General features: G+C 36.0%; 1 protein-coding gene across 25 annotated transcripts in view; it reads right to left on the bottom strand.

Annotated features, from left to right (window-relative positions):
- Positions 1–27,683, bottom strand: part of R3hdm1 (R3H domain containing 1) — a 134,457-nt gene that overhangs the window by 64,055 nt on the left and 42,719 nt on the right. For 13 of the 25 annotated variants that reach the window (XR_001784078.2, XM_030253185.1, XM_030253188.1 and 10 more), the window contains exons 2-7: positions 21,732–21,940; positions 20,285–20,495; positions 11,441–11,482; positions 10,826–10,915; positions 5,677–5,791; positions 4,627–4,705 (exon numbers count right to left, since the gene is read on the bottom strand). Coding sequence is in view for 18 of the 25 variants with exons in the window: in XM_006529419.3 (XP_006529482.1) it covers positions 4,627–4,705; positions 5,677–5,791; positions 10,826–10,915; positions 11,441–11,482; positions 20,285–20,455 (497 nt within the window). In the remaining 7 variants the exon portion in view is untranslated. The remainder of the gene's footprint in view (positions 1–4,626; positions 4,706–5,676; positions 5,792–10,825; positions 10,916–11,440; positions 11,483–20,284; positions 20,496–21,731; positions 21,941–27,683) is intronic. The other 12 variants (XM_030253186.1, XM_006529420.3, XM_030253152.1 and 9 more) reach the window with 3 other exon arrangements.

Raw genomic sequence — 27,683 nt, 5'->3', positions numbered from 1 at the left:
AGGTTGCCTTTGTTGGTGACTTTCTAGCTTTTTTTGAGACAGATCTTTCACTGAAGCTGAAACACAGATCTGGCTGGCTGGCTGACTGGCAAGCGAGCAGCTAAGGTTATCCTCTCTCAACTTACCAGCACTAGGATTGAAGAAACACCAAGTGCTCTTAAACTGGGTGCCATCTGTCCAGCCCCTAAACTGAGCTGTTCGTAAATGTAGGTGATCATGTTTGTTTATCAAATACTTTACTAACTGAGCCATCTCTTCAGTTTGATTTTTTTCCCTACGATTTCTTATTTTTTTCCTTCTTTTAAAGATAAGATCTTATTGACTTGTCCAGACTGGCCTTGAACTCAAGTTGTAATCCAGAAAGTCCTTGAATTTGTGATTCTTCTGTCTCAGTCCCCAATAAGTAGCTGGTATTACAGACCTGCACCATCAGGCCTACATACTTTTTGTTGTTTTGTTTTTAAAGAGTCTTGCTGTGTACTCCAGTCTACCTTTACATTTAAGAGTCTCCTGCCTTTCACACATGAATTCTTGGATTACAGGTGCACACAACTGCATCTAGCACCATTCCATATGTAATTCTCCTCCTGAGTTCATTATTGATGACAACTTTGTCTACTTTCTTTGGTTTTGTGCCACACTCCAACCAAGATTTCAACATTTTCTTTGTTCTGGTCTAACCTGGTATATGTGGAGCATACATAACAGTCTTTAAGAATACTAGGTTACCACAGCATTCCTTTGGTTTAATCTGTCAGAGGTTTGCCATTGCTCTTAGAGTTCAAATTTTGTAAAATGCCTACAAGATAAGCATGAGCTAGGCTTCATTTCCTGATGAAATCACAAAATGCTCATTACTCTGGATTAGCTCTGTTCAGCCTTGATCCTTAAGTACCTCTTGTTCTGTTATTATTTAAGTTGTTTACCTAGAACATCCTTTTATATTCTCTTAAACTCTTCTTTTGTATCATTATAATCATATAAATATAGAGATTACATATAATGTATAGGTTCATAAAATTGTGTTTTGCAGGAAATAAAACTATTTCATATAAAGTATTTACATAACCTTCTTCCATTAAATTTGGGAGAAAGCAGAGGATTTTTTCTTTTATAGAAATCACCCCATGAAACAAATTCATTTGCTTAACTATTACATCTTCTTTCTCTTAAAAAAAAAAAAAAAGTATCCCCCTAGGAGAACAACAATATGAACTAACCAGTAACCCTACAGCTCCACCAATCAAAGAAAACAGATGGTGGGACTTGTGGCTCTAGCTGCAATGTAGCCTAGTTGGTCATCAATGGGAGGAGAGGCCCTTGGTCCTGTGAAGGTTCTGTGCCCCAGTATAGGGGAATGCCTGAGCCAGGAAGAGGGAGTGGGAGGGTTGGAGAACTGGGGGAAGGGAGAGGGGATATGAGATTTTTCGGAGGGGAAACTAGGAAAGGTGATAACATTTGAAATGTAAATAAAGAAAACATCTAATTAAAAAAATAGAATTATTTATTTTATTGAGTGTTTTGCCCGCATGTTCATCTGTGCACCATGCGTATGCCTGGTGCCTGTGGAGGATAGAAGTCATCAAATCAGATGGAATTAGATTCACAAAAGGTATGTTCTTAGGAGCTAAGTCATCTTTTCAGGCCCTAGATCCTCTTTTTCATCTGACCTTTTGGGGTCAAATTACTTTGATATAATTTTGAGTAATATTTCCATTTTTACAAACTGTCTTACTAAAACCATATAAAAATTATGAAGCACCAGTTTTTTTAATAGTATTCACAATGCACTTAAACTGGTTTTCTATATATGAACAGCTGATTGAAGATATTTTATATGTTCTTTGGGTTGAATGTACTGCATTAAGAGAAAAAAAAAACAACCCCTACTGTTTCAAAAAAGTCACTGAATTAAAGTCAGGCTTTTCTTCCTTAACATGGTGACCTATAGATTGCAGATGATATTTGTATCATTATCATCTCTATCCATTATTTTAAACAGGCTTTCCATACTGCTAGTAGAATATACTAAAAAAAAAAAAAAAAAAAAAAAAAAAGGAACAATAACTTCCCTAAGGTCTTAATTTACTCATTCTACTTTCTATTCACTATAATATTTCAAGATCCAAAAATTAAAATCCGTAAATGAGGCTCTAAGTATTTTGGTATTGGATATAAGCTAACAAATGAACTAATATATGCAATCACTAAACCCATTTAAAAAAGAGGATTTCCATAAAACCATTTAGTTAAACGAGGAGCCACAATCTGTGGGTTATCAGTTTTCTAGTCACTTTAATAAAACTAATTATAGAGACAAGATGGTAAATTCAGCAAACAGAAAACAAAAAAATGGTCCTTCGGGTTGCCTACCACTCAATGTTTTATGTGCCTGGTCAGAGTTCTGCAACATGTGAAAAACAGTGATGTATCATTATTCCAAACAAGTAATTTTTAGGTGTACTTAACAAAAACATAGAACTAAATATAAGCAAACCCAAATTACTGGGAAAAAAAAAAAGTTTACCAAGATTAGTCCAGTGTCTTGCTTCCTTCTCCATTAGTTACACAAGACAGCTGCCTGTAATAATTTATGTAACTCAAATGTAGGTATAAAACCAACAAGGTGTGAAATTATATCAGTTATAACTCTATTAAATACTCTTGCTTTCTTGCACGCTCTCTCCCCCCACCCCTTCTCTCCCTCTTTCTCCCCTTTCCCTGTCTCTCCACCTGCTCATGGCCGGTCTCTGCTCACACTCATCCCCCCCCCCCCTTTCTTTACTACCCTCTCAATTCCCCTTCCCATATCCTGAATAAACTATTCTATTAAAAAAAAAAACACGAAACAACAACAAAAAAACTCTACTAAACATACTTTTCAAGTTTCTTGCCTCAAGTGTATATTAACTGGCTAGTGAGGCTTATAAAAATATTTCTTGCAATCAGAAAAATCTAGATACTTCATCATTTACCAACTTAAGTTAAATAGTCCAAGAATTAAAATAGAAATGATTTAATGATCTAAAGAAAAAAAAATTGAAGGCCTGGAGCTATAACTCAGCTTAGCATGCACAAGTCCCACAGTTCAATCTCTAAAACTGCCAAAAATAAAAAATAAAAATCTAGTCCTAATGAAATAGCTCAGCAGATAAGAGAGCTTTCTGTCAAGCCTAATGACCTGGTTGGATACACACATACACACAGACATGCAAATTTTTATTTTACATGTGTATATGATTATGTGAATGTGTGTGTGTGTGTAACCCATGGAAGTCATAAGAGGATATGGGATCCTCAGGACCTGGAGTTACAGGCACTTGTGAGCTGCCTCATGTGGGGGTTGGGCACTAAACTTGACTCTTCTGGAATAGAAGTGAGTGTTCTTAACAGCTGAGCATTCCCTAGCCCCTCCCTCTGGTTTTTACAGCAGCTGAACAACCTTCTTTACAATATTTGTTATACTTTAATTATTTAGTATGTGTCTTTAGCAGAGATAAAGAATACCACATGTCTTCCTCATATTTACATATGTCAATAAGTTTTTGTTCAATGAACTAATAAAGCTATCTTTCTACTGAGACTACTAAGAAATAAATTTAAAACAAGAAAGAGTCATCAGAACAGCTTGTCTTCTTGTTCACTTCACAGCTATGGTCCTTCAGGTCCCATCACTGCAATGAGACTACTCTTTAAACATAATTTTTTGAGATTGCAATATAATTCCATTTCTTCCCATTCCTTGTCCTCTATCCAAACCTTCTCATATACCCCTCCTTGTTTTCTTTCTAATATGTAGTAAAAGAGACCATTTTTAATTTTGGTGGATCTCCTTCAGAGCTAAGTCCAGAATTGAACATCAAGTGAGTAGTAGACTCAGCAAATCTTGAATAAGAGCAATAGCTAACAATCATGCTGGAGCAAATCTCAACAGACGTCCCCAGAGACAAAAGCAATGACTCACATTATCTCCCAAGAGCTCCTTCCTAGAGACAGTCTCATCTATATCCCACTGTTACCTAACTACCACACTGGGAAGCTAGTAACTGGAAGAGAGGTTCTCATCCATGGGACATTTTACAACATAAAAGTACTGGTAAGGTGTATTGTGGATAAACTTTTAAAGGCCTTCAAAAGACCCTGTCAGCAAGCTTAAAACTAATCACCTATTCTGAGCAAAATGGATTTCAGGGTTCAAGAGCTGACTCACATGAGCTCTAAAAAGCTTCTGATCAGGGATCTCTACACTAACAAGAAAGACAAAGACTCACTCATGCCGAGTGAGCAGACACGGCTCTTACTCGGATGGAGTGTATATGGAAAGATATTCATGATTATTCTCTTAATCCCAAATCAGAGTTTATATATATAAATAGGTGAATTCCTATTCCTGAAAATGCCTAAAGAATAGGAATGATTCTCAAACCATGAAAATATGTATAATGCAAAGATAAATACATCTGTATTTAGTAGACAAATGTCTTAGTCCTAAAAACGGAAAATTACTGGTATATTCCTTCTATCTGCAATCTTATCCTAACATTCAAAATCAATAATTAAAAAAACATATATAGCAAGATTATGGTAGTCTAGACACAATGTAAACCTTATAAATTTATTTTTTACCTGGGATTGTTTTTTAATGTATTTACTAAAAATTCATGTAGATCTATGCCAGTTGAATCAGTGTATTCTTGGCTGGAATCTAAAAAACAACAACACAAAAACCCAGTATAAAGTTGTTTTAACATAAATCCCTTTCCCTTTTGTACATTATGTCTATATTACATAAAATGAGATGTCCCATGAAGAAAAAAATGAAGCAGGAAAATGGAATTTATGATGAAGACAGATAACCACTATTTGTCAACTTGTATATATTTTTCATGACATGGGCTGTTATAACTGCATGTACACACACATTCTTAAATAATCTTTATGTCAGACTTAATTTATACTCATTTCTTTAATAATCCTCATGTACTCATCACACTCTCATGCTCAAACATGCTACCTCAAGTAAGAAATGGATTTTAATAATTATTTCTAACTGTAGCAATTTAAAAAGCCTAATTCACATGAATGTATCTAAATAAAACAGTAATTTGGAAGGTACGAATTTTATGTCTAAAATTATTTAAGATTCTCGAAATTCTATTACAAAGGTTTGCTTTCAAAGATTTCTCAAATAATGTCTATGTATTGCCTTTATCCTCATAATACTGGTCAACATAATAGTTCATAGAGATTTTTATTGAACTCCAATGTTCAATAATGAAGATCCTTAAAACTTTTTATGAAGACATTCTAGGGTTTCCATCAGTATTCTTAACATGGTACCAGTTTTCTGTATTGATAAGGAATTAGTGAGTAGTGATATACTTAGTGGAGCCAATATTACACAAACTGTGATTTTGGCATTTCAATATGAGTGAGATCAGTAAGAGATTTTTATGATCATTTTCCTTAGTAACAGATTTATGTTATAATTTTTGGTTGGAAAATATTAACATCTCATATATGTAACCATGACATAGCAGATGAGTAAACATTACATTACCCTTCCAGTCTACTGTGTCATTTTCAATACAGATGTGACATGTGTTGTTCAAAGGGTAAAGAATTATTAATAATGAAAATAAACTCTTATCTAAAATATAAAAATAAATTACTAACCTCTTGATAACATTTTTCTGGGTAACTTATCACTGGCTTTTTCTTTATCTGTTTCATCTTTTGAGGGCTTTTCCTCTTTTTCAAATGATTGTGTTAACTGTATCTGAATTTTCTCCTGTTGGAAGGAAAAATTTGTTACTCAATGATAATATTAACTGATTAAGTATTGGCACTTCCTAAGTTATTCAAAACTGTATGAAGGACTAAAAGGAGAAGAGATTTTTCATGTAATCCAATTAAAGATTCTAAGTTAGAAAGCAATTTAAGCTAGGTGTGATAGCACAGGCCTTTACTACCAGCACTCACAGGCAGAGAGACAGATGAGTCTATGAGTTTAAGGCCAGCCTGTTCTACATAGTTAAACCCTATCTCAAAATGAATAAACAAAAGAAACTTAAAATATCTGAGGAAAACAAAAAACTTAAAACAGTATGTTCAGCTAGGCATGATGGCACATACCATTAAACCCAGCAATCAGGAAGCAGAGGCAGGTGGATCTCTGAACATGAGACCAGTCTAGTCTACATATTGAGTCCCAATCCAGCCAGGAACATAAGGAGATGCTGCCTCAAAACCCAAACTACACCTAATATGTTCATTTGAACTTATCAACTAAAGGATATCTTCAAAACTGTTTCGGAGAATAAAATTTTTCCTATTGTAATTTTTAAAAAAGATTTCTTTATTTTTATATATGTGAGTACACCAGTGCTGTCTTCAAACACACCAGAAGGGGGCCTCAGATCATATTACAGATGGTTGTAAGCTACCATGTAGTTACTGAGAATTGAACTCAGTACCTCTAGAAGAGCAAGCAGTCAGTGGTCTTAAATGCTGAGTCATCTCTCCAACCCCTCCTATTACAGTTTTAGTGCATTTGTTTACAAAACACTCTAGAGGTCAGAATTCAGTCCTTCACCTATTCCTCCGGTGACAACAGAAATGTGTTAGCATCAGGAAAACAATTAACAAAATTCAGTTTCTTTTTGAGATAAGAGTCTAATGTATCCAAGGCTAGCTTTGAACTTTATATATAAAGGAAAATGATTCTGAGCTAGATATCCTGCCTCTATCTCCCAAGTGCTGGGATTACAAGTGTACAGTACACTATCTGACCCATGTGCTATTAGGGATAGAACCCAGGGTTTTGTGCATGTTACAAGCCCTCTATCAACTGAACTACATCCCTAGCCTAAATTCAGTTTCTTGAGTATCCCACATACACACACTCCCTTTTTTCTCTTGCAATACAAATACAATATAAGCAGAAAAGTTTTCAAAATCATGGCACCTGTTTTCTCACTTGAGATTTATATATCACTATGGCTCCTTCAATCACCACACAGCTGCGTTAGAAAGGTATCAAATAAGGTTCTGTTTCTTCCTGATATAGAATAACTATAAATTAGCCATAACATCCAAGACCAAAATGGAGAATAATCTTAGGTTGAAAATAATATTTATATTAAAGCAATTTTAGAACCAGCATAGATTACTAGAAAATTAATTTATATATCTGAAAGGCAAAGATCATATCAAGCTGTTTATTCAGGCAAAATTAGAAGAAATATACAATAAACTTTAGGTCATTTAAACTAAAGACAAAGCTGTGATCTATTTTTAGACTAAATTACACTTTTGTTACTTACTTAACTTTTCTGAATAGTAGTAGTAGTAGAAGTAGTTGGTAACTCAGAGGATACAAACAACACGATTCTCAAACTTGCTGCCAGCACCAGTGCTACTAAACAACTCCCCACCACACACAAAACAACTGCTAGCAGAATTTCAATTATATACGCAAAACAGTAATTAGCTACTTTTTTTTCCCCTTTTTTTTCTTCCATTCCATCTGAGTTGAAATTTCAGGGGCTGTGGATATTGCTCAGTGGCAGAATCATGTTCAAATTACACAGTCAACACTGTCCGTGGGCAATCTCCACTAGGACAATGGACACCTACTTCCTGTCTTCTCTGTGTTGCTTACCAAACAAAGTGGCAGTACTCACCAACCAGTATGCCATATTCAGGACTTTATTTACTAAGCTGTTTCTGTTTCTAATTCATCTCATAATTTTCAGATGTTTGTAAATGACAACAGAATTAATTTTTAGTTTTCTTTCTTTGCAGCTTCTTACAACTCAGGTGGAAAGTCCAATGATGACATCCATGTAGCGGGAAAGACTCCACATTGAGGTCTTAGAGACCTTGATTAAACGGTTCTTTCAATGACTAGCAGACGGAACTTCTAAATTCTTTCCTCTGAGTCACTGGTATTAATTTATAGGTATTAAGTTATTTAATTAAGATGAATTGCATTTTAAAACACTAGTAGAGAAGGCTGGTGCCTTGTCATCTGCTGACCTTATTTCTAGTACTTGAATAAAGAAAACCCATTCTGAAAGCTGCGGTTACAATATAAATCCTTCTATGAATAACTGGAACATCTACACAGGAAGCACAATTCCTTACACTTTACTATGAAAATTATAACATGTGTGATTAAGGTCATTTCCCTATTACAAACTCTTATCTCACATGAGTGACATCTCTCTTAAAATTGCTTCTTAACCTTTTTTATAATGAGTTTTACACCATATTAATTCACTAAAAATTAACACTGAATGGAAAAATTGTTGCAAACTGTATAGCATCAAGGACTAGAACAGATAGCAGAACGTATTTTCTAGTTCCCTTTCAGGTGTATTTCAGTCTATTCCAGGCATGAAAAAAGAGGATTCTCCATTAAAGAAAAAAGCATCTTTTATTTAGAGAGGGAAAAAAAGAGATTATTATCAAAGCTAAAATTATTATGTTTAAAAGAAACTGAAAACAACACAGTAAGTGGGGTAACTGAATTCTGACATATCTTATTTAACTGGTATAACTCCTCTTAAAATGTAAAAACATAATCTTTGATCAACACACATACACACACAGACACACACAACATGTCTCCTAGTAAGTATTTTTCAGAGGAATCCCTACTACATAGGGTGTGTGTGCGCGCACGTGTAATATCATAAGGTATCTCCCATTGCCCCTAACATTTTTCATATAAGGTAAAATAAACACAGAATTGAGAATAGTGACAGTTTTCCTCAGAAGATACATACTTCTGTTGTCAATAACTCATTTTCTCAACCCCACTGGTTCATAAATGGAATAGCATTTCATCAAGAGACCAAAGAAGTGAACTTTCAAAACACAGCTCATAAACCACCATATTCGTGATTATGACTTATGAAAGAAAATTCCAAACCAGGCAGTGGTGGCACAAACCTTAAATCCTAGCACTCAGGAGGCAGAGGCAGGTGGATCTTGGAGTATGAGGCCAGCCTGGTCAACAGAACGAGTTCCAAGACAACCAGAGCTACACAGAGAAACCCTGTCTTGAAAAACAACAATAATAAAAAACAAACAAATAAAAAGAAAATCCTTAAGTTTTCTTCTTCTTCTTCTTTTTTTTTTTTTTTATATGAGTGTTTTGCCTGCATGTGCATCTCTACACAACATGCATGTCTGATGGTGTGGAGATCAGAAGAGGTATCAGATCCCTTGAAACTGAAGTTATAGATGATTGTGAGCTATCATATAGATGTTAGCAATCAAATCTGGTTCCTTTCCTGGGAAAAGCAGTTAGTCCTCTTAACCTCTGAGTCATCTCTCAAAGAAAACTTCTAAAAATTAGTATTTCAAAGAACGATTTTATTGTTTTTTCCCTTTCAGAATATGCCATACCTTAATAGCCTTACTAAAACCCAGCTTAATTACAAAGCCAGCACATTCTGTAGAACATTCTGTAAAGGACCCAGAGGTTTAGGCTTTAAAGCATTCTAGAGGCAATAATACTCATTATACATTTTGAGAGTATTTTTGACTGTGCTAGAAAAATAGTACTGACAAATACATTTAATTAAACACATACACACATATATTTTACATAGGTCCAAGGGAAGACCACAAATTTTGAACACCTGAACTATCAAAAAAGATTTTAAAGATTACCTGAAATCTATTTTAAAATTCCCCCTCTTACATCTTTAAGAAATAAAATGTAATGATTTGTAAAAGTAGGACACATTATAAGCATGTTATAACTAATTTTACTATCTATAGTATCTCTTGAAAGGTATCACTTAGGCCATGAGAAAAACAGAAAACGTTTGTATGAATCAAAAAACATTTTTTTTAAAAAAAGAGACAAAAGTGTTTTTGAGACAGGGCTCACTGTTTAGCTCTGGATGGTCTGGAATATGATAAGTAGACCAGAATGGCCTACTCAAGGGGACCCACTTGACTCTGTTTCCACATTGTTAGAGTTAAAGGTGTATCCTACCATTCCTCTGGACAAGTACAACATGTCAGGACTTTTTCCTTTTAGAAAAATTTGTCATGGTTTCTTAAATAAGCACTAGTTGTCTCATTTCTTTAGAAACTTTAAGTTGCCCAAACTGTACCTTATAAAGTAGAAGCCACTTACTAATGGCCCCAGTTACCATACTAATGATCAGCAGCAGAGCTGAAAACACTCTTCACAGTACCAAAGACCATCTGAAGTCAAGATTAATAGAGAGCAAAACCAAACCATGAAAAAGAATATAGGATTCAAATTCTGGTTTGCTTGACTCTTACTATCCTATGTTCTGTAAGAACAGGCAGAATTAGAAGTATTAAGCAACTATTGTAGACTCATGCAAAAGGGACAACGGCTTTAGAGTGCATTCAGGCTAACTGAACTATGAAGCAGAAGTTGGGGTGATTTCCAGAGAATCAACAAGAACATAACAAACTTCCAAATTTCACAATTAAAAAGGGTAATTATATCATAATTATAGTCACCAAAAGTACTTTAATATTGACTACTTTTGAATAATAGCTTATAACTTTCTTAAAGTCACATTCCTAGGTAATCATACAGTCTCAAAAGGTTTTCCAAATGAAGAATCTCTATTGTAAGCCTCAGAGCAAAGTAAAAAGTTTTCCTAATCCACCTGGGATTTTGTTAACAAGTGTTAGCAAATCAGTTTCATTTACTAGAAATAATAGAATACATATACACTCAATTTTCATTGAATCATATCAGAGAATATCTCCAGTTCCACCAAGTCTTGGAATAATTTTTGTTTTGCTTTGTGGGTGTTTTTACCTGGGTCTCCTGTGATATCTCTGCTGCAGGGGGTGGTGGAGATTCTTCACATACTGCAAGGCTCCGAACTAGCTTTAACTTTGAGCTTGACTAAAGAGAAGTATTTAAAATTAACGCTACATTTCATAAATTAGGGCATATTCAAAAGCCCCCTAGGAGTGTCTAAATTTCTTTTTAGTTTTTGCCACACATAAAAAAGTAGATGAAATGTTTAAGTTAGATATATCATTAAATATCACTAAAACCCCTTAAAATTGAAAGTAAACAATTGGAAGTTTTAAAAATTATAGCAATAGCAAGAATGGGCATAATTCCAACCTCAAATTTAACAAATGGTGAGAAAGCGAATTTTCTTTATAGTTTAAAAAAAAAAAAAAAAGAACCAACAACAAAAACCCACCAACGATAATCAAAAGCAATGCACAAAAGCGACTAGGCAAGACAAAAAAAGAAAAAAAGAAACAAAACCAAAAAAATCCCAAATAAAAGAAAAGAAGCTTTCTGCCCCCAAACAAAAGATGAAAAAACTAAACTGAATGTAGTGCTGTATGAAAACAAGAATTCACCAAGCATGAGAAGGCCTTGGCATGCCAGCACACCAAATAGGTACTATACCTTAGACCTTTTTCCTGTCTGTCCAAATGACTGCGGGGGCCGCTGAATATACAATAAGAAAGATTTTATTAAATTTCACATTCAAACAGAAAATTTGCTTCTTAATTTACACACCTAAACCACAGAGTGTGCTAAACAAAGAAAGCTAAGATGGGTCAGTGGAAGAGTACTGATCCTTCCAGAGGCACAGTCAGAACGATACTAGTCCTTCTGTGGATTGGCATCTTTCTTTAAATGAGCAAATTTCTGTGTTAAATGAATGCAATATGGAACTTTGAAGGTTGACTTTTCATAGCAAAAACGTATATTTCTTCAATATTTTATAACAACATTTTTACTAATGTTGGGTGTGAGTAACTGGACATATTAAACTTTGACAATTTCAATTAGCTGAAGCCAGAAAAATTCCAACTTTTGTACAGAAAATACTTGATTAGTACAGAGTCAGAGACTATACTATTTTCATCTCTCATCTGCTAAGTATTTTCAGCAAAATATGAAGGGCACACCACCAGTTTTAGTAAAGAATGCTACTCACTAGGTCTCCTGTTAAGATGATAAAGCAGAATGATAGAAAGAAAGAAAGCAGATGCCCAATAAAAGGTGTTTAGCACAACTGTGATCACTAGCCACATCATCAGCTAACTCATGGAAGCAACCATTTTCTGAGTTTAAGCTTACAGTGCCTGTAACTCTGAACAGATTTTAAAATCTCTTTCCCTCTGCCTCTTTCCTCTCTGTCATTTCAAATCAAGCTCCTCCTCACAAGGCAGGGGCCAGACATCCATTCTCGGTAGCAGGAGGGAGCCAATTCAACCACAAACACAATACATATTCCAAATTGGTAATATTCAGGCTACAAAGCTTCCCATTTTAAGAGAGAGAGAGAGAGAGAGAGAGAGAGAGAGAGAGAGAGAGAGAGAGAGAGAGAGAGAGAGAGATATTATGTATCCTAACATCCCAAGACTTTTGTGTAAAGCCAACAGAAACACCAGCAGGAGTATGAAAATGGTAAAACCACTATTTTGGGTCTTAATGCCTTTAATGATTAAAATACTATATTCTTACAATTTTTATCAATGAGTGAAAAATAAAACCCAAAAGAGAAAATCAGATAACTGACCCCTCCCCCAAATTATTTATGGAGGCAAAAATGGTTTGAATTCATTTACACAGGGGAGTACTATCTAAGAGGACTCTGCATGTTGGTGGATTAATTTCAATTTGCTCTTCTCTTCACCATAGCCAAGTGGACATTTTACTCTCTGTAAGTCACATCTAAGAACTGAAATAAAAACATAGTTCTTGTCTGGTACAAAAGGATGTCAGAGTCCAGAATCATTTACAAATTACTCAAACCTGAACCTGAGAGTCTCAGAATCTTAGTCCAGTAACCTTCCACTTACATAACCTTACGTGACAGATTACAAACATATATGGGAGGAGATGGAATTCCAAAAACTGTCCCCAAGAATGAGTCTCCATCCTGCTACTTAACAAAATACAAAGCTGGCCTCATCCATGAAAGGAATTTACAGAAGCAGCTGAACTCCAAGTCAGTTCATCCTAAGATACAGATTTAAAACTGAGGTGAGTCTGACCCATCAAATGAGCCTCTTAAAAGCTGAGTTTTCTTTGGTTGAGACAAAATGGGAAAGTCAGAGGGATTCAAAGGATTCAAAATAATTTTTTGCTTTGAAGATAGATCACCCAGGAAACACAGACCCTATACCAACTTTGAAAATAAGGTTTGCTGAAAGAAGAAAGCACCTTGATGCCTGTTCTCTCCCAACTCTTCTGAAAAGGATCAGCATGGCTGATACAAATCTTAGGCAGAAAACCCGGGTAAGCCTACTGTAATCTCCTAATGAAGAGTTATTTTAACTATCTAAGTTTGATCCGTTTTGCAGCCAGAGAAAACAATGGTATTATTACATAAAATTAATTCTTTTCATTTCAGATACATACTATATAATATATACACAAGAAAACTGCCATTTACACCTGCACACACAACAGAGTAAATGATTTCAGCTTATAAAAGTAGATGGCATTCATTTATGTACATATAATTTTTTTTCTGTTGTCAGTTTGGGAGCCAGACTTCACTTTAAGACAGAATTCTTCCAGTTTGATTTATAATCATGTCTAAGTAGATCTTATTTATTTGGAGAAGACATTTTATCTTTATTAGAGCCTTAGGATGACAGTAAAAACTTAGTAACTAACCCTTTACATTCCTTACTAATGTGAAGGACTAAATGAATTTGAATTTAGAAAGGTGAAAGACAAACCTCAGTTTCTATAGTTTATCCTGTTTATAGAAAAAAAGACAGAAACTAGGTCAACAAAAGGGTACAGAATATACAACATTCCTAATGGATTCTCGGTTTTTAACTGATAACACGCTGAGAGAGGCACCAGCTACTAGAGTTTGACCAGAAATTGAGGGAGATCAGAGTAATCTTCATGGGTAGGTATATTGTGTGTTAGCAAAAGAGTAACTGCTGATCCCATATTATTCAATTTAGAGGAAACCCAACTTATTTCATGAAGAGAATCATTTTTATTTATAATCAGTAATTATTATTAGATTTCAAGCCTGGGACAAGGGACATTGAAGTGGACTTGGTAACTAGAGTTTCTCGAAGCATCCATCAGTTTTTACCTGTTATAGGGGCCCTCCTCCTTGGCACACCATGTTCCTTACCTGAACCTTCTCCAGCCCAGTGACTGGAGTTCCCTTCCTCCACGTGTCTTTTCCTATATAATCCAACCACTTAGGTTACCGTACACTCTTTGGGTTGGCTGCTGCACCTGGTTCCTCTCTCTCTTTTCTTCCCTATATGTCTAGGCTCGGGTCATGTCCACTCTGGATTCTCCCAGATGTCCCAGCCTCTGGCTATGCTTTCCCATATATCTATAATAAAATTTCTCCTTCGCATACCTAGAAGCAGTCATGTCTTTTTAATTTCTTTTTCTTTCCATTCAATTAACAAAATAAACTGTAATAGTTGAAACTTTTAACACCTTGCAGATTACTAATTTGCATTGCAATTCTATATAACAGTAAAGATTAAAAGTACTTTTATGTGGGGGTTGGAGAGATGGCTCAGTGGTTAAGAGCACTGACTGTTCTTCCAGAGATCCTGAGTTCAATTCCCAGCAACCACATGGTGGCTAATAATCATCTGTAATGGGATCTGATGCCCTCTTCTTGTGTGTCTGAAGACAGCTACAGTGTACACATATAAATAATATAAATACATTTTTCTAAAATAAGTAATTATGTAAAAGAGTAGAATGAATTCAGAACTTAAAGATAACATAATGGTGAGTGAAAAAATTCCAGGCTGCCTATTTCTATTAAAATGAAATAAAACAATGCTTTCTTAAGTCAAAAGAACTGAAAAAAAAAAAGGAAGTCAACAACTCAAGCACAAACACCGATGCAATGTTACTACTTTATCTCTTGGCCATAGACTAGGATGTTAAAATCCAAAGGTCTATTTTTGACCTTTAAACAAAGTTCCCAGGGAAACTACAGACTCATAGTTTATTATTCTAAATATTAAACGAAGGCAAAAAAGAAAAAGAAAACCTCCATTGAAATGGTGAATATATAAAAATTAACCAATGTAAAAAAAAAACTACAAAATTTGGAGCTGTGACGAAACGATGTACCATCTAGTGATTGCCATATCCAGGGATCCATCCCATAATCAGCTTCCAAACCCTGACACCATTGCATACACTAGCAAGATTTTGCTGAAAGGACCCTGATATAGCTGTCTCATGTGAGACTAGGCCGGGGCCTAGCAAACACAGAAGTGGATGCTCACAGTCAGCTATTGGATGGATCACAGGGCTCCCAATGGAGGAGCTAGAGAAAGTATCCAAGGAGCTAAAGAGATCTGCAACCCTGTAGGTGCAACAACATTATGAACTAACCAGTACCCCTGAGCTCTTGACTCTAGCTGCATATGTATCAGAAGATGGCCTAGTCGGCCATCACTAGAAAGAGAGGCCCATTGGACAGGCAAACTTTATATGCCCCAGTACAGGGGAACGCCAGGGCCAAGAAGGGGGAGTGGGTGAGTAAGGGAGTGGGGGGGGGGTGTAGGTATGGGGGACTTTTGGGATAGCATTGGAAATGTAAATGAGGAAAATACCTAATAAAATTTTTTTTAAAAAAAAATCATAAAAAAAAACACCCTATACTCAAGCATCTCTTCACCTCCATGCTTATAAATGTTAATACCATATCTGGATATGACCCAAAGTCATTTGAAATGAAATTCTAAAAATAATTTTAAGTAATGAAGTGCATTTTAGAAAATGAATCCTAAATTTTAAAGTGTTTAACTTGTTTAGTGTTTATAAAATTCAATAAAAGCAAAGAATATAATAGGCTTAAAAGAGAAAAGTTATGCTGATATAGAAATTTTGGAAAGATGTTAAGAAACAGCTTTATTATTACTAAAGAAACACCTTTATCTTGGATGACAATGAAGGAGAAACTGAAAAAGCTGTGTAGCTGTGCTTAGCTTATTAAGTAACTGACTGACAGTAGTAAAGTGCACAAACTTATTAAGTAACTGACAGTAGTAAAGTGCACAAACTGAGGACATAACTGTCTCAAGGAACGGTTGAGGGAAAGACTTTTACTGTAGACAGAAGAGAGAGTAAAGTCAGAGGCAACTGGAAGAGTCCACACCAGAGGGACAAAGTAGTACACTGAGTAAAGCCAGCAGACAGGCCAGGCCATGAAAGGCAAACCTGAGAGCAACAGAGGCCAACAAGAGTGAGGGCAAAGGAGACCAAAAGAAAGGCAAGAGAGAAGAGGCCGAGAGAGTAAGACAAAAGAACTGAATAGGAGCTGAAACAGGGTTGTAAGGAAATGAGAAGCTAGGGGAGTGAAGCCCATAGCTGAAAAAGTTTAGGGTAGGGGGTGAGGTGAGAAGAGCCAGGATCAACTCTGCTGCTAATGGGCACTTGGGATTGAGAGAGCTGAAGGCTAGCACTTGCTTTGGTATGCTAACAGGCACTAGCAGAGGCTACCTAGTATGATCCTTTGTCAGTAAAAAACAAAAGCAAGACACCTCATGGTGCACCTTTACCAACAATGACAATACTAACATAGACAGATTTCTTAAATGATGAAACAAATATATTTGTCAGGTCCAAAATATACGGCCTTGTGAGATTACCATTTCTTTGTTGTCTCCTACCTGTCCTCTCAAACCCCTTTGAAGTAACTCAGAGGAATAAGGTGTCATACTAACTACATTGATGCGTGTGGAAAAAAAATCATAGACATCAGACAAAACTTATACACCTTGAAAACAAAGGCCTATTGTAATAGCCTACACCTGAACTATAGTTCTATCATCTCATGAAAGTATTTCAAGAATACTTTAAGTGCTAACTAAAACTGGTCTCTGAACCAGCCCTAAATTCATAAGGTAAACTAGTCTCTGAACCTAAACTCCAATATAATGTAACCTGAGCTAAAAATAAAGGTTAACTGCTGGACCATTTAACTGTTAATATCTCAGTTTCTGTAAACAATGCTTGTTTGTTGCAGATGTCCAGAGCTGTTTTCCTGTATATGTCCCAATTTGCCCTTAAAAACTCAAACCAAGAGGTCAAGGTTGTTTCCAGTCTGTAGTGATGGTTGATTTATTCGGGCTTCTAGGGAGTTTTTCTCTTAAGGTACTCTATAACACTATGTGTTAACAAAAACCAGCTCTCTTTTAGCCCATAACAGTTACTAACAAAATGTGGATATAGCCATTCTACTATTGATAAACAATATGTGTTGGGGTATAGACTGGGGAAACAATGCTTGTTCTTTCCAAAATGTAGTGTACATTGTGTATATATTTCAGGCTATATCTTAAAAGTACAAAAGAAAAACGAATGTTTACTAGTAGGTTATAGCTAGTAACCTCAGATTAAGTTAAAAGATAACTGCGCATTATTAACTTTTGTTTTAAGATAAGTCTCACTACATAGCTTAGGCTGATTTCAAGTAATTTCCATCTTTCCAGCCTGAATCATTATTTTAATCACAAATACAAAGACTCTTTGCAAACTTTCTCTAATGCAATCACTGCTAATGACCATACTGATTAGAGAAGGGAATTTTCTTGTTTTAAAAAGTTTAATTAAAAATGACATGGGGAAATGTTATTTTTCCTAATTTCTTAGAAAATTACAATTTAAGTTAGGCATGGTGGCACAGATCTGTGACACCAGCACTTGGAGGCAGAGGAAGAAAGGTCAGGAATTGAAGAGTAGCCAGGGCCACAGTGAATTCAAGCCTAGCTTAGGCTAAATGAGATGTTATCTTAAAGGGAAAACAAAACAAAACAAAAAAAGGTGCGAATAGGGAGGGAGGAAGGGTGGAAAAGGAAAAGGGAGAAAGATAAAAATAAAAAAATATATACCCTTTGATTATACTTAATCATTGGGAGATACTGTAAATCAGTTCAGAAACTTAAATGGTTTTGAAAGTGGTAAAGTTAGCATCATTGTCTAACTTCATGTCAGACATATTTATAGGAAAATACAAATCTTATGAGTGAATGGAAAAGAGGGATGAGATGCCCCTTAAAGGAATTTTCTTTACCTGTGAATAAAAGAAAAAAGTGAAACAGTAACCTTTGCCAAAGCCTTCAAGGTCGATCTTTCTTTGGTACGCTTATGGATTTTCACTTATTCATTGAGACAAGTAATCAGTATGCAGCCCGGATGACTTAGAACTTCCTACATCAGCCTCCCAGACGCTAGCATGATGGGCCCAGGCAACAGCATTTGGCCAAAGTCCTCTGGATATTTTAAGAATGACAGAAAAGAGCCAGCAAGGTTTCTTGGTGGAGAGAGATGATTTGAAAGTCTGGCCACCCAAGTTTGATGCCCAGATCCCACATAAAAAAGGAAGGAGAGAACAAAAGACTAAAATTGTCCTCTGAACTACACAAGTGCGTATTCCACATACAACATGGACATATAAACAAAATTAATACCATTTTCTAAAGTAACAGTATTTTCTCAAAGAAGGATTCCTTTTTTCATAAGTATTTTGAGTACCTCTGTGTGAGTGTATTGCATGTACACACAACTGTTTGTCAATAGCGAATGTCAGGTGTCTTGTTCTATGCTTTGTACCTTACAGTCAGTCTCGCAATGAACTGACTAAACTGGCTGGCAGCAAGCTCCAGGGGTTTTCTTCTCTACTTCCACACTGCCTAAACACCCGATATACAGACACATGCTTCCACATTTGGCTTTTATAATGGTGCTGGAGACATGAACTCAGGTCCTCATGTTTGTACAGGAAACACTTAACCAGTTGAGCAAGCTCCCCAGTTTCTGATGGTTGATCTTAGTTTTCAACTTTAATAGTGTGAGATTGCCAGGATGTTAGTAAGGCACACTTCTACAAGTGTCTATGACTTAGATCATAAGGGCTTTGACCAAACCAATTTCACAGTTTACTGATGAACATAAAACTTAAATAATCTGTCCAGAAGTAATGAACTGTGAAAGGTGGAGTCTAGTTGGAGGAAGCAGGCTGTATCAGGGTGTGCGTCTGGAGGTTATTGTCTTGCTCAAGGCTGCTTTACATTAACTCCTTTCTGCTCATAGGAGGTGAAAAAGCTTTCTTATGCTATAGTTCCCCCCCCCCCCCTATTTTTGCTTTGCTACATGCCTCAAGTCACTGCAGCCAGCCAACATGGACTGAAATCTTTGAAACTGAGCCTCAAACACTGCTCATTTAAGCTGTTGTTTTTAGGTATCAGTCACAGGTAGGAAAAGCTAACACAGTAAGCCATTAATGTTAAAGACAATATTAGGATAACTTTCAGTTGTAGATTTCAGATTAACACAAATTCTTTCCTATTTGGCAGATAGTATCTAAGTGTTCTTCCTCTAGACAGGAATTATCTGTATGTGCTGTCAAAAAATAGTACAAAGGAGGTTTTTCAGGCATCAGCCTGGATCCAAGCTTCTTGGTGCACTTATCTGTTGTAACATTCTCCCCAAGATACCTGAGCAGCCACATAATTCACCTGGCTACATTGAAAATGCCATACTGGAGAAATCATGTAAATGTACATCCAAGGTCTAGCTAAACCAGGGGTTCAGCCATTTTCTCAAACTTAAGCATCTTTGCTTGGGATTAAAAGACTTCTAAATGGTTGGTTATAAAATATCATGCATACACAGCAACAAAAGTATTAGGTAACATCTATCCCTTCCCCACAAACCTCTTTTCTCAGAAATGGCTGATGGACTGATAAACCTCTAGAGGGCTAGTTCTGCCAGTAGGCCTTCTGCATGTCTGAACCCTTTTTCTCTCTCCTCTAAGAGGTTTTAATAATTACAGCACTGATAATTAAGGAGGAGGGTGAAATGAAAAGGGAGAAAGCCAACAAAAACATACTAGCTACATAATTTAAAGAATCATATCCTGTGATATACATAGGAAAATCAAAGACCTAAGGCTCGGCAAGCTGTCCTGGTAACGAAAAAGTAAGCTAGTAAATATGTACTGAAGGGTCAACTCCCTTTCAGAATTGTGACAAGTGGCTGGGCAGTGGTGTCACACATCTTTAATTCCCCCAGGAGGCAGAGGCAGGCAGTTCCCTGAGATCAAGGGCAGCCTGGTCTACAGAGAGAGTTCTAGGATAGCCAGAGCTACACAGAGAAACCCTGTTTTGAAAACAAAAAACAAGAAACAAAAAAATAATTGTGAAAAGTGAGCTCTATATGAAACAAAGCATAATCATACAATGATTAGGTATTTGTAGCCATGGGAAAAAAACCTCTGTTTACCTGCAAATCAATATTGTTGTCAATACAATGTTCATTCTTCTCTGCCGAAATCTTCCCATAGTTTTCTGATTTGATAAGATTTTCAACTCTGGTTGTATCTCTCATTTCTGCCTCCAAATCCTTCATTGTTTCAGTTTCATCTTTTATAATAACAATATCAGACATCCTCATTAGCAAAGGTTATTTTAGAATTCTACAGGGAACTTGAAGCCTTGACAAAAAAAAGAAAAGTAATCTCAATTGAATTTGAAACATTCTTCACAGTCAGTTGCTACATAATATTAAGTAAGTGACTTCTATCTATCTATCTTTCTAAGACTTCTATCTTTCTAAGAATAATGCTGAGTGCACATAAACAAAAGCAAAACTCCTGCCTCTAAGATCTGTAATATTTATTGTACATGTTTCTTAAAATATCACAATACGGTGAGAAGACATGAGCTAGATCAAGATAAGACGTGATGGCTAAATATACTTAGATGATATTGAATTAGTTTTCTCTATAATGTTGTCCCTCCGGTACTCAGAGCATTCACTACAGTCATATAGTAAGTGCATTTTCACAGTTTACATCTACATTCCTAAATTTCCAAGCTTTAAAAATTGCTCTGATTTAATTTTTTTAAAAAAAGCACCATTCTATCAAAATGTATTTGTGAGTCTGGGTTAACAATTCTGTTTTATAATGCAAATAAAACATGAAAGTCTCCTGACTCGACTGATTCAATGCCAAACAATATGTGTAATCACACATTATAGAACAGTTCATGTAACTAGTGAATTTAAGAAAACAATAGAAATTCCATCCCAGGTATTAGAAATAGAAATGTATCAGAGACTAAGCTAAAGCTAGAAGAAGGCACGCATTTCCATGTGTGGGTCAAGCAGGTATGGAAGCTAAATCAAAGAATGCTTGGTATTTGAATAAAATTCTTCCAGCTTTTCTGTACTTTTGATAATTTCCATATAAAGTCATGATGAAATTTATCTGTTCTAAACAAGCTGAAAAATTAAAAGCTCTTTTTTCAAAATAGCTTTACAGTTAAATACAAGGACATCTGGAAGCTGAAAAATAGTCTGAAAAATAATAGACTAATTTGAATTTAAAAATAAAAACAAAACAACATTTTATTTAGGCAGGGCTGCAATCCAGTTCCTGTATGAGGGAGGGGATGACCCACAAGAGACCTGGAATAAAAGAAGTTTGGCAATGCTCTGGGGTATGCACGCATGCATGCATGCATGCAAGCAAGCAAACAAGCAAGCAAGCAGTATGCCTTCTGTAATTTGACCACAAACCACAAGTTCATTGGTTCATTCTGAAAACAGTTCAGGTTGCAAAGCAAAGAGAAGGTAAACTGGCTAAGAAAGATATTCAGGCTCCTTCATTTTCTTATGGATGAACTATAAAGAAAATAGGCTACCCAAAGAAATAGAAGAACATTACCTGATGTGTCCTATGGATCTGAGATTGTGGTGTTCCACAAAAATAAAATAAAATAACCCAAGGTTCCTCTTCACAGTTGTCAGCCAGGATGTCAAATGTATTGAACCAACAGTAATCTGGCGGGAGGAGTCCCATGTCCTTGTCACCACTGTAGATTCCTGGGCTGAAATGGACTGTCTTGGATCAAATATATCATACCTTTCAGTGGCCTAAAATGAAAACAAACAAGAAACATTAACACAGACAAACAAACAAAAATGAGGACAGAAAAATTACTTAATAATAATTTAGAAACTTAAGAGCTATTATTGATGGTCTTATTACTTTCTCATCCTAAGCAAGGGTCAGAATACTAATTCTAAAATGCATTAGTTATATAAACCAAAAGAAGTGATCTGAAAGGCAGAGAGGGAAAAGAGGAAAGAACAGACAGTGATATGGTTAGAGCATCAGAGAAGGTGGCAGCTCTACTTCATGAATCACTCAACCTCCAAAACTATGGTTTCTCTTAAAGCAGGAGAAAAAGGAGGGTGAGAGCAAGAGAGGAAGACAGACAGACAGGGGGTAGCGTGGGATGGGGGTGGGTGAGGTTGTGGTGGAGGTGGTAATACAAACAAGAAAGGGCAATGGCCAAAATGGGAGGGTTATTTAGGATTAAGAAGGTGGAGGGAGGGAAGCCCATGTAGGGACAGGGTATGAAGAGCCAGGACGCTAGCCTGGACCCTGCAATGTTGAGAGAGCCTGGAGGCCAGCAAGCACTTTGGTATGCTAACTGGCAGTTAGTTATTTGTCCTGGGTTTCTTTTGGACCTGACAATATTAACATAGCTGACCTGTCAGTAACATATATTATATATTATAAAACACTGAGAGAAAAGATATTTTCAACCTTCATTTTTGAGACAGAGTGTCTGTAGCCCCGGCGTGGCTGCACTGGAACTCACAGGTATTTGCCTGCTGAGTGTTGGGATTAAAGATGTGTGTCTCTACCACCCAACTGAAAAACTATACCTCTCAATTTTTGTTTAAAATAAAAATTTTGTACATTTTTCTAATGTTTATCAAATGACTAAACTGTGCTGCTCCATCTGATCAAAGTTAGCAAGTTAGTACTTTTTTTGTTTTTAAAAGACACAAGTCTGGTTTCAACAGAATAGTTTAATATTAATTAACAGTATTTTTGCTTTAATAAATCAAATTATTATTGCCATCTCGTTGTATGCATCTTTTGTCATCTAAACTTTCCTGCAGTTTTTACTGTAAGCCTGGTGTCAGAACACAGTCAGAAGAATGATGCACGGTGAGCAATGCTTTGGGGAACTATGAGAGAGGCTCCAGAAAAGAAAGGCAGGGGGCCTTTTACCTCAGGTGCATTTTGTTTCTTGGATTGTTCTTGGACATAATTTTGTGCTTCCTGTGACAAACATTTACATTCAATGTATAAGACATGTTTACTCTTTTTGGATGTCAGAACACAGCTACAGAATCCAATTTGGTCAGTGTACCCTGAATCTGGATACATTCTTCTGTCTTGCTTTTGTGCTTACCCAGATATAATCATGCCAGGCAATTGTGTTTAAATTAGTCTGTCTACAGAAAGTTCTGGGAAAGAGCTGCTCTGTTAATATTTAGTAAATGCTTACTGGCATTCATTTACATGTTTTTCTGAACTCAACTTCTTTGGATCATTGTTTTCTTTGTTTCATTCATGTATAAAAGTACACTGAAACTGAAGTAAGGTTATCTACATATAGCATTAGACTGCTGCCCCAGGAGGCAGAGGGAGATGGATCTCTGAGCTTGAGGTCATCCTGGTCTACAGACTGAGTTCCAAGATAGCCTGGACTACACAGAGAAACCCTATCTTGAAAAACCAAAAGAACTGACAACTAAAAGCTAAAAAAGCCTAATTCACAGCTGGGGTGAGAGGTCAGTGGGTAAAATATGTGCTGTACAATCATGAAGATCTGAGTTTGATTCCCAGAAACCATGTAAAAAATGTCAGGTATGAAAGGGCGTACTTGTAATTCCAGTGCTAGATGAGATCCTTGGGGTTTCTTAGCTGGTAATCGTAACCTACTAAGTGAATTCCAGGTTAGTTGATAATGATAGAGGAACAGCGTTTGAAGTTGTCTTGTGGCCTCCATAGGTATACGTGTCAATATCTACACATTAAAAAAAAAAAAAGCAGCACATATGCACAGCCTAGGCCCCCTGTCCCCCAAATCAAGACCTATTAGGAGTGCTAAGTATTAAAAGAATTTTACTCATATGCTTATATTATTAACTAGGGATCCTGGTTTAAGCCAGAATAGAAGGTCCAGTTTTCATTAGAGAACCGAAGCAGGAGAGAAGCAGGAAAGGAACAGCCTGCGGTGTCTGGTAACCAGGGGAAAGGCTGGTTCCAGTTCTCTGAGGATGGTGCTGAAGATTCTTAGAAGCAGCAACATGCAGATCAATGGCTTCCAGAACTGTTAGAGACTGAACTTTCAGCAACAAAGTGAATTAAATCATGTGAGATGCTAGCAGGTCATGGATCAGAAGAAGAAAAACTGGAAAATCATGGCTATTGATTGCAGAGCATATGGAGAATCCTGTGGAAGGAATTTAGCTACCGGCAGATGGAGCAAAGGATAACATACTGAAATCAGGTCCAGTATTGTAGCTCTGCATAAAAGGTGTATTAATAACTTCCTAACACATCTATGCTCAAATTTAGGGAATAAACAATAGAGAATATTCCTGTGAGAAGAGAGCTCAAGATAATGGACATAAAAGATGAGAGAACAAAGATTTCCCTTGGTTTTAATACTGAGTTTGAATTGATTGAATTGATTGAAATTCGTCCCCAAAATTGTGATAGCTATTATTTATTTGGAGATGCTTAAAGGTATAGAACCAATAGGAGAGAATCAATCAGAGGTTGCAGCATTTACTCATCCATTCTCAAACTCAGAGTTATCTCATAAATAAGAAAAGCCTATTATTTCCCTAATGAAGGACTCTATTTTATCAAGTTATAGAAACAAGTATCGTAAAATGAAGGATCTGACTGGCTTTTGTGGCTGGTATTTCTGAAATAGAACTATCTTTGCCATTCATAGTGGGCCTGCTATGTTTATCCCTGTAAGGTGACTCATTTGGGCCACTGAGCAGTCTTATTAGGGAGATGATGCTGGATGGGTCTCTGACTGATGTGGTCTATGGGAGGCTCACACCATTCTCAGTATAATCACACACACGTACACATGCACACACACCCTGCTCTGTTTTGGTCTCTCTACAAACAGGTCTCACTATGTATCTTTAGCTAGTCTGGAACTCCCTATGTTCCAGTCCCTGACCAGACTGGCCTCTACCTTCCTAGTGCTGTGATTAAAGTCATAAGGCATCATGTTTGGATTAATCTCTTTCTTTATTCAATCATTTCTCATATTATCAATGTGCACACATCTGTTTTATAATAATCTGATGGAAAAAACTTGTTTTTATGATAATTTAATAGACTCTAATGTGGTATTCCATGATTATCTTTTCCTTAATAGTTTTCTGTACTGACTATATAGTAAATTATTGTTTTATAGCCTTTACCCATGACTTTGCATTTCAAGGTCATAATAATGAAAACCCTTTTGAGAGTTTCAAAGATACAATGGTTTACCATCAGCATCTTACAAAGTTCATACTGGGATTCAGGCAAATTTATCTAATTCACCCAATAATTCTTTAGTGGCTTAATATATTTTACCAACATGTGGAACTTCTATTATCTAACATAACTTTGTCCCTTTATGATGCTGAGCGTATCTTCTATAGAATTTTAATTAAAGATACAACTGGCAGACACCTGTTTTATAATTTTTAATGTGTTATTCTTAATTAAGTTGCCAACTACATTCTAACAAAAGACCAGCTCTTATTCAAAACAGCATCTCTAAGGATTATATAGGGTTGGGGTGAGGGTCTCAAAAGGTTTTATATCTTCCTTGAATAAACAATCATTTTATAATAAGTAACAAATAGGTTAAAACCAGATTTTTGGTAGACCAGGAGCGTTCTTTCTGTTTCCATCACCCATCCTCATACACTACAAAACTATCCTTTTACGTAAAGTACAAACAACTTTACCTGTTTGTTTGCCTGCTGTTAAGGGCAAACAGTGCTCAGCTGCTCACTGTTTCTGGAGACCCATTACAGAGCATACTGAGCAAGAGGAGCTGGAAGACCTGTATAGTCTTTTTAAAGTACCTACACTGCTATCTTAATTGGCTCAGCTTCCTATGGCTGGAAGCTGAATGGGTAGAATGTTTCACTTTTAAATGACTTTCCCTCATTATTTCCTAGCCATGTCTCACTCATTTTGTTGTCAATACTTAGTAAATTTCTTTTGTGTTATTTTACAACTGCCCATTTCATGCACTGCCCAGCTTTTGTTGTTGCTCACTCTATACCAGGTAAGGAGAGCTGTGGTTCAGTAACAACTGCAAAATTACTGACAGTAAAATGTCCTGTTACTTTCTTGATGACCCTGTCTTATATGTTCAGTTTTCATAGGTCATTGTGTATTTTATAGCCATGTCTGGCTGGGGATATAGTTCAATTGGTAGACTGTGTTCCATAAACAGGCACCAAATAAACTGGGTGTGGTGTTGAGGGGGAGGAAAGAAAATCAGAAGTTAAAAGTAACCCTATCACTATATGCAGAGCTCAAGGCCCACCTGGACTACATGGGATTCTGCTTAGGTGAACAACAGCAAAAGCTGCTCGAAAACACTGTGGTGTCTGTGTGAATGTCTGCTATTCTAGCCAACAGCCACACACTCCTTGGAACATTTAAAAATAAGGAAATGATAAGTAAAAAATAACAGACCTAGCATCAATTTATAAAGCAGATAAAGTGGCAATTCTTAGACCATGATGAGTTCTTGAAATTTTATTAATAAATCCAAGGACTTCTAGTCAGATATAGCACCTCTACAGGTGCTTCCTTCCTCATGCAGATTCATAATCCACATGCAGTTTTACAGACTCATGGTTCCTTACAAGCACCACATAAATCTTAACAAACCCTGTTTTTTATTTCCTGCATGTATATTATATAAATGAACATCCATAGATTTATATTAGCTATAAAGCCATTAGAAAATACGTATACTAGATAATAAAATATTTGCAAAAATATCAGATTTACATAACATTATTTGTGATGTTTATATGCTACATAATGCACTTCATTTTATAACATGCGTGTATAAAATAAAGGGCTATTTGGTGTCTATCTGTTATTCTAGGTTACAATAGGAGAACAGCAAGTTTGAAGTCAGTTTTAACTGTACAGGGAAACCCTATCTTACACACAATATACATGTACATTTATATGCTGGTCATACATAAGCATCTGGAGAACCAAGAAATTTATTTATATTCATATAAACTTGCTCTACTCAAGTAAGAATTAAGACTGAGCAATGAGATATTAATGGAGCTTTCTCCATTAAATTTACTGAGTTATACTTTTGTAGAATTTTGGCTTAGTAAAACTGAGTATACAAACTAAACAGCGTTTGCCCCAAATACTAGAGATCAGGTGTGTTTTTTTTTATTTAAAACATATTTAACATATTTTAGACTTGGAGACATAGTTTAGGCTTAGACGTTTAGAATATTTGCTGCTCTTGCATAGGACCTAAGGTCAGTTCTCAGCATCCATATCAAGTGACTCATGATTACCTGTTATTCCAACTTCTGGGGCTCTAACACCCTCTTCTGGCCTTGTTGAACACCTGAACACACATGGTGCATATACAGACAGGCAGGAACACACACACATAATTTATTAAAATCACATTTGCATATGCATGTGGATATATGTGTGTATCCAACCAACAACCAACCATTCACACACACACATCTATCTATCTATCTATCTATCTATCTATCTATCTATCTATCT

Source organism: Mus musculus, chromosome 1 (assembly GCF_000001635.26).
Source record: "Mus musculus strain C57BL/6J chromosome 1, GRCm38.p6 C57BL/6J".
Lineage (NCBI taxonomy): Eukaryota > Metazoa > Chordata > Mammalia > Rodentia > Muridae > Mus > Mus musculus.
This window is presented reverse-complemented; position numbering and strand designations above follow the sequence as displayed.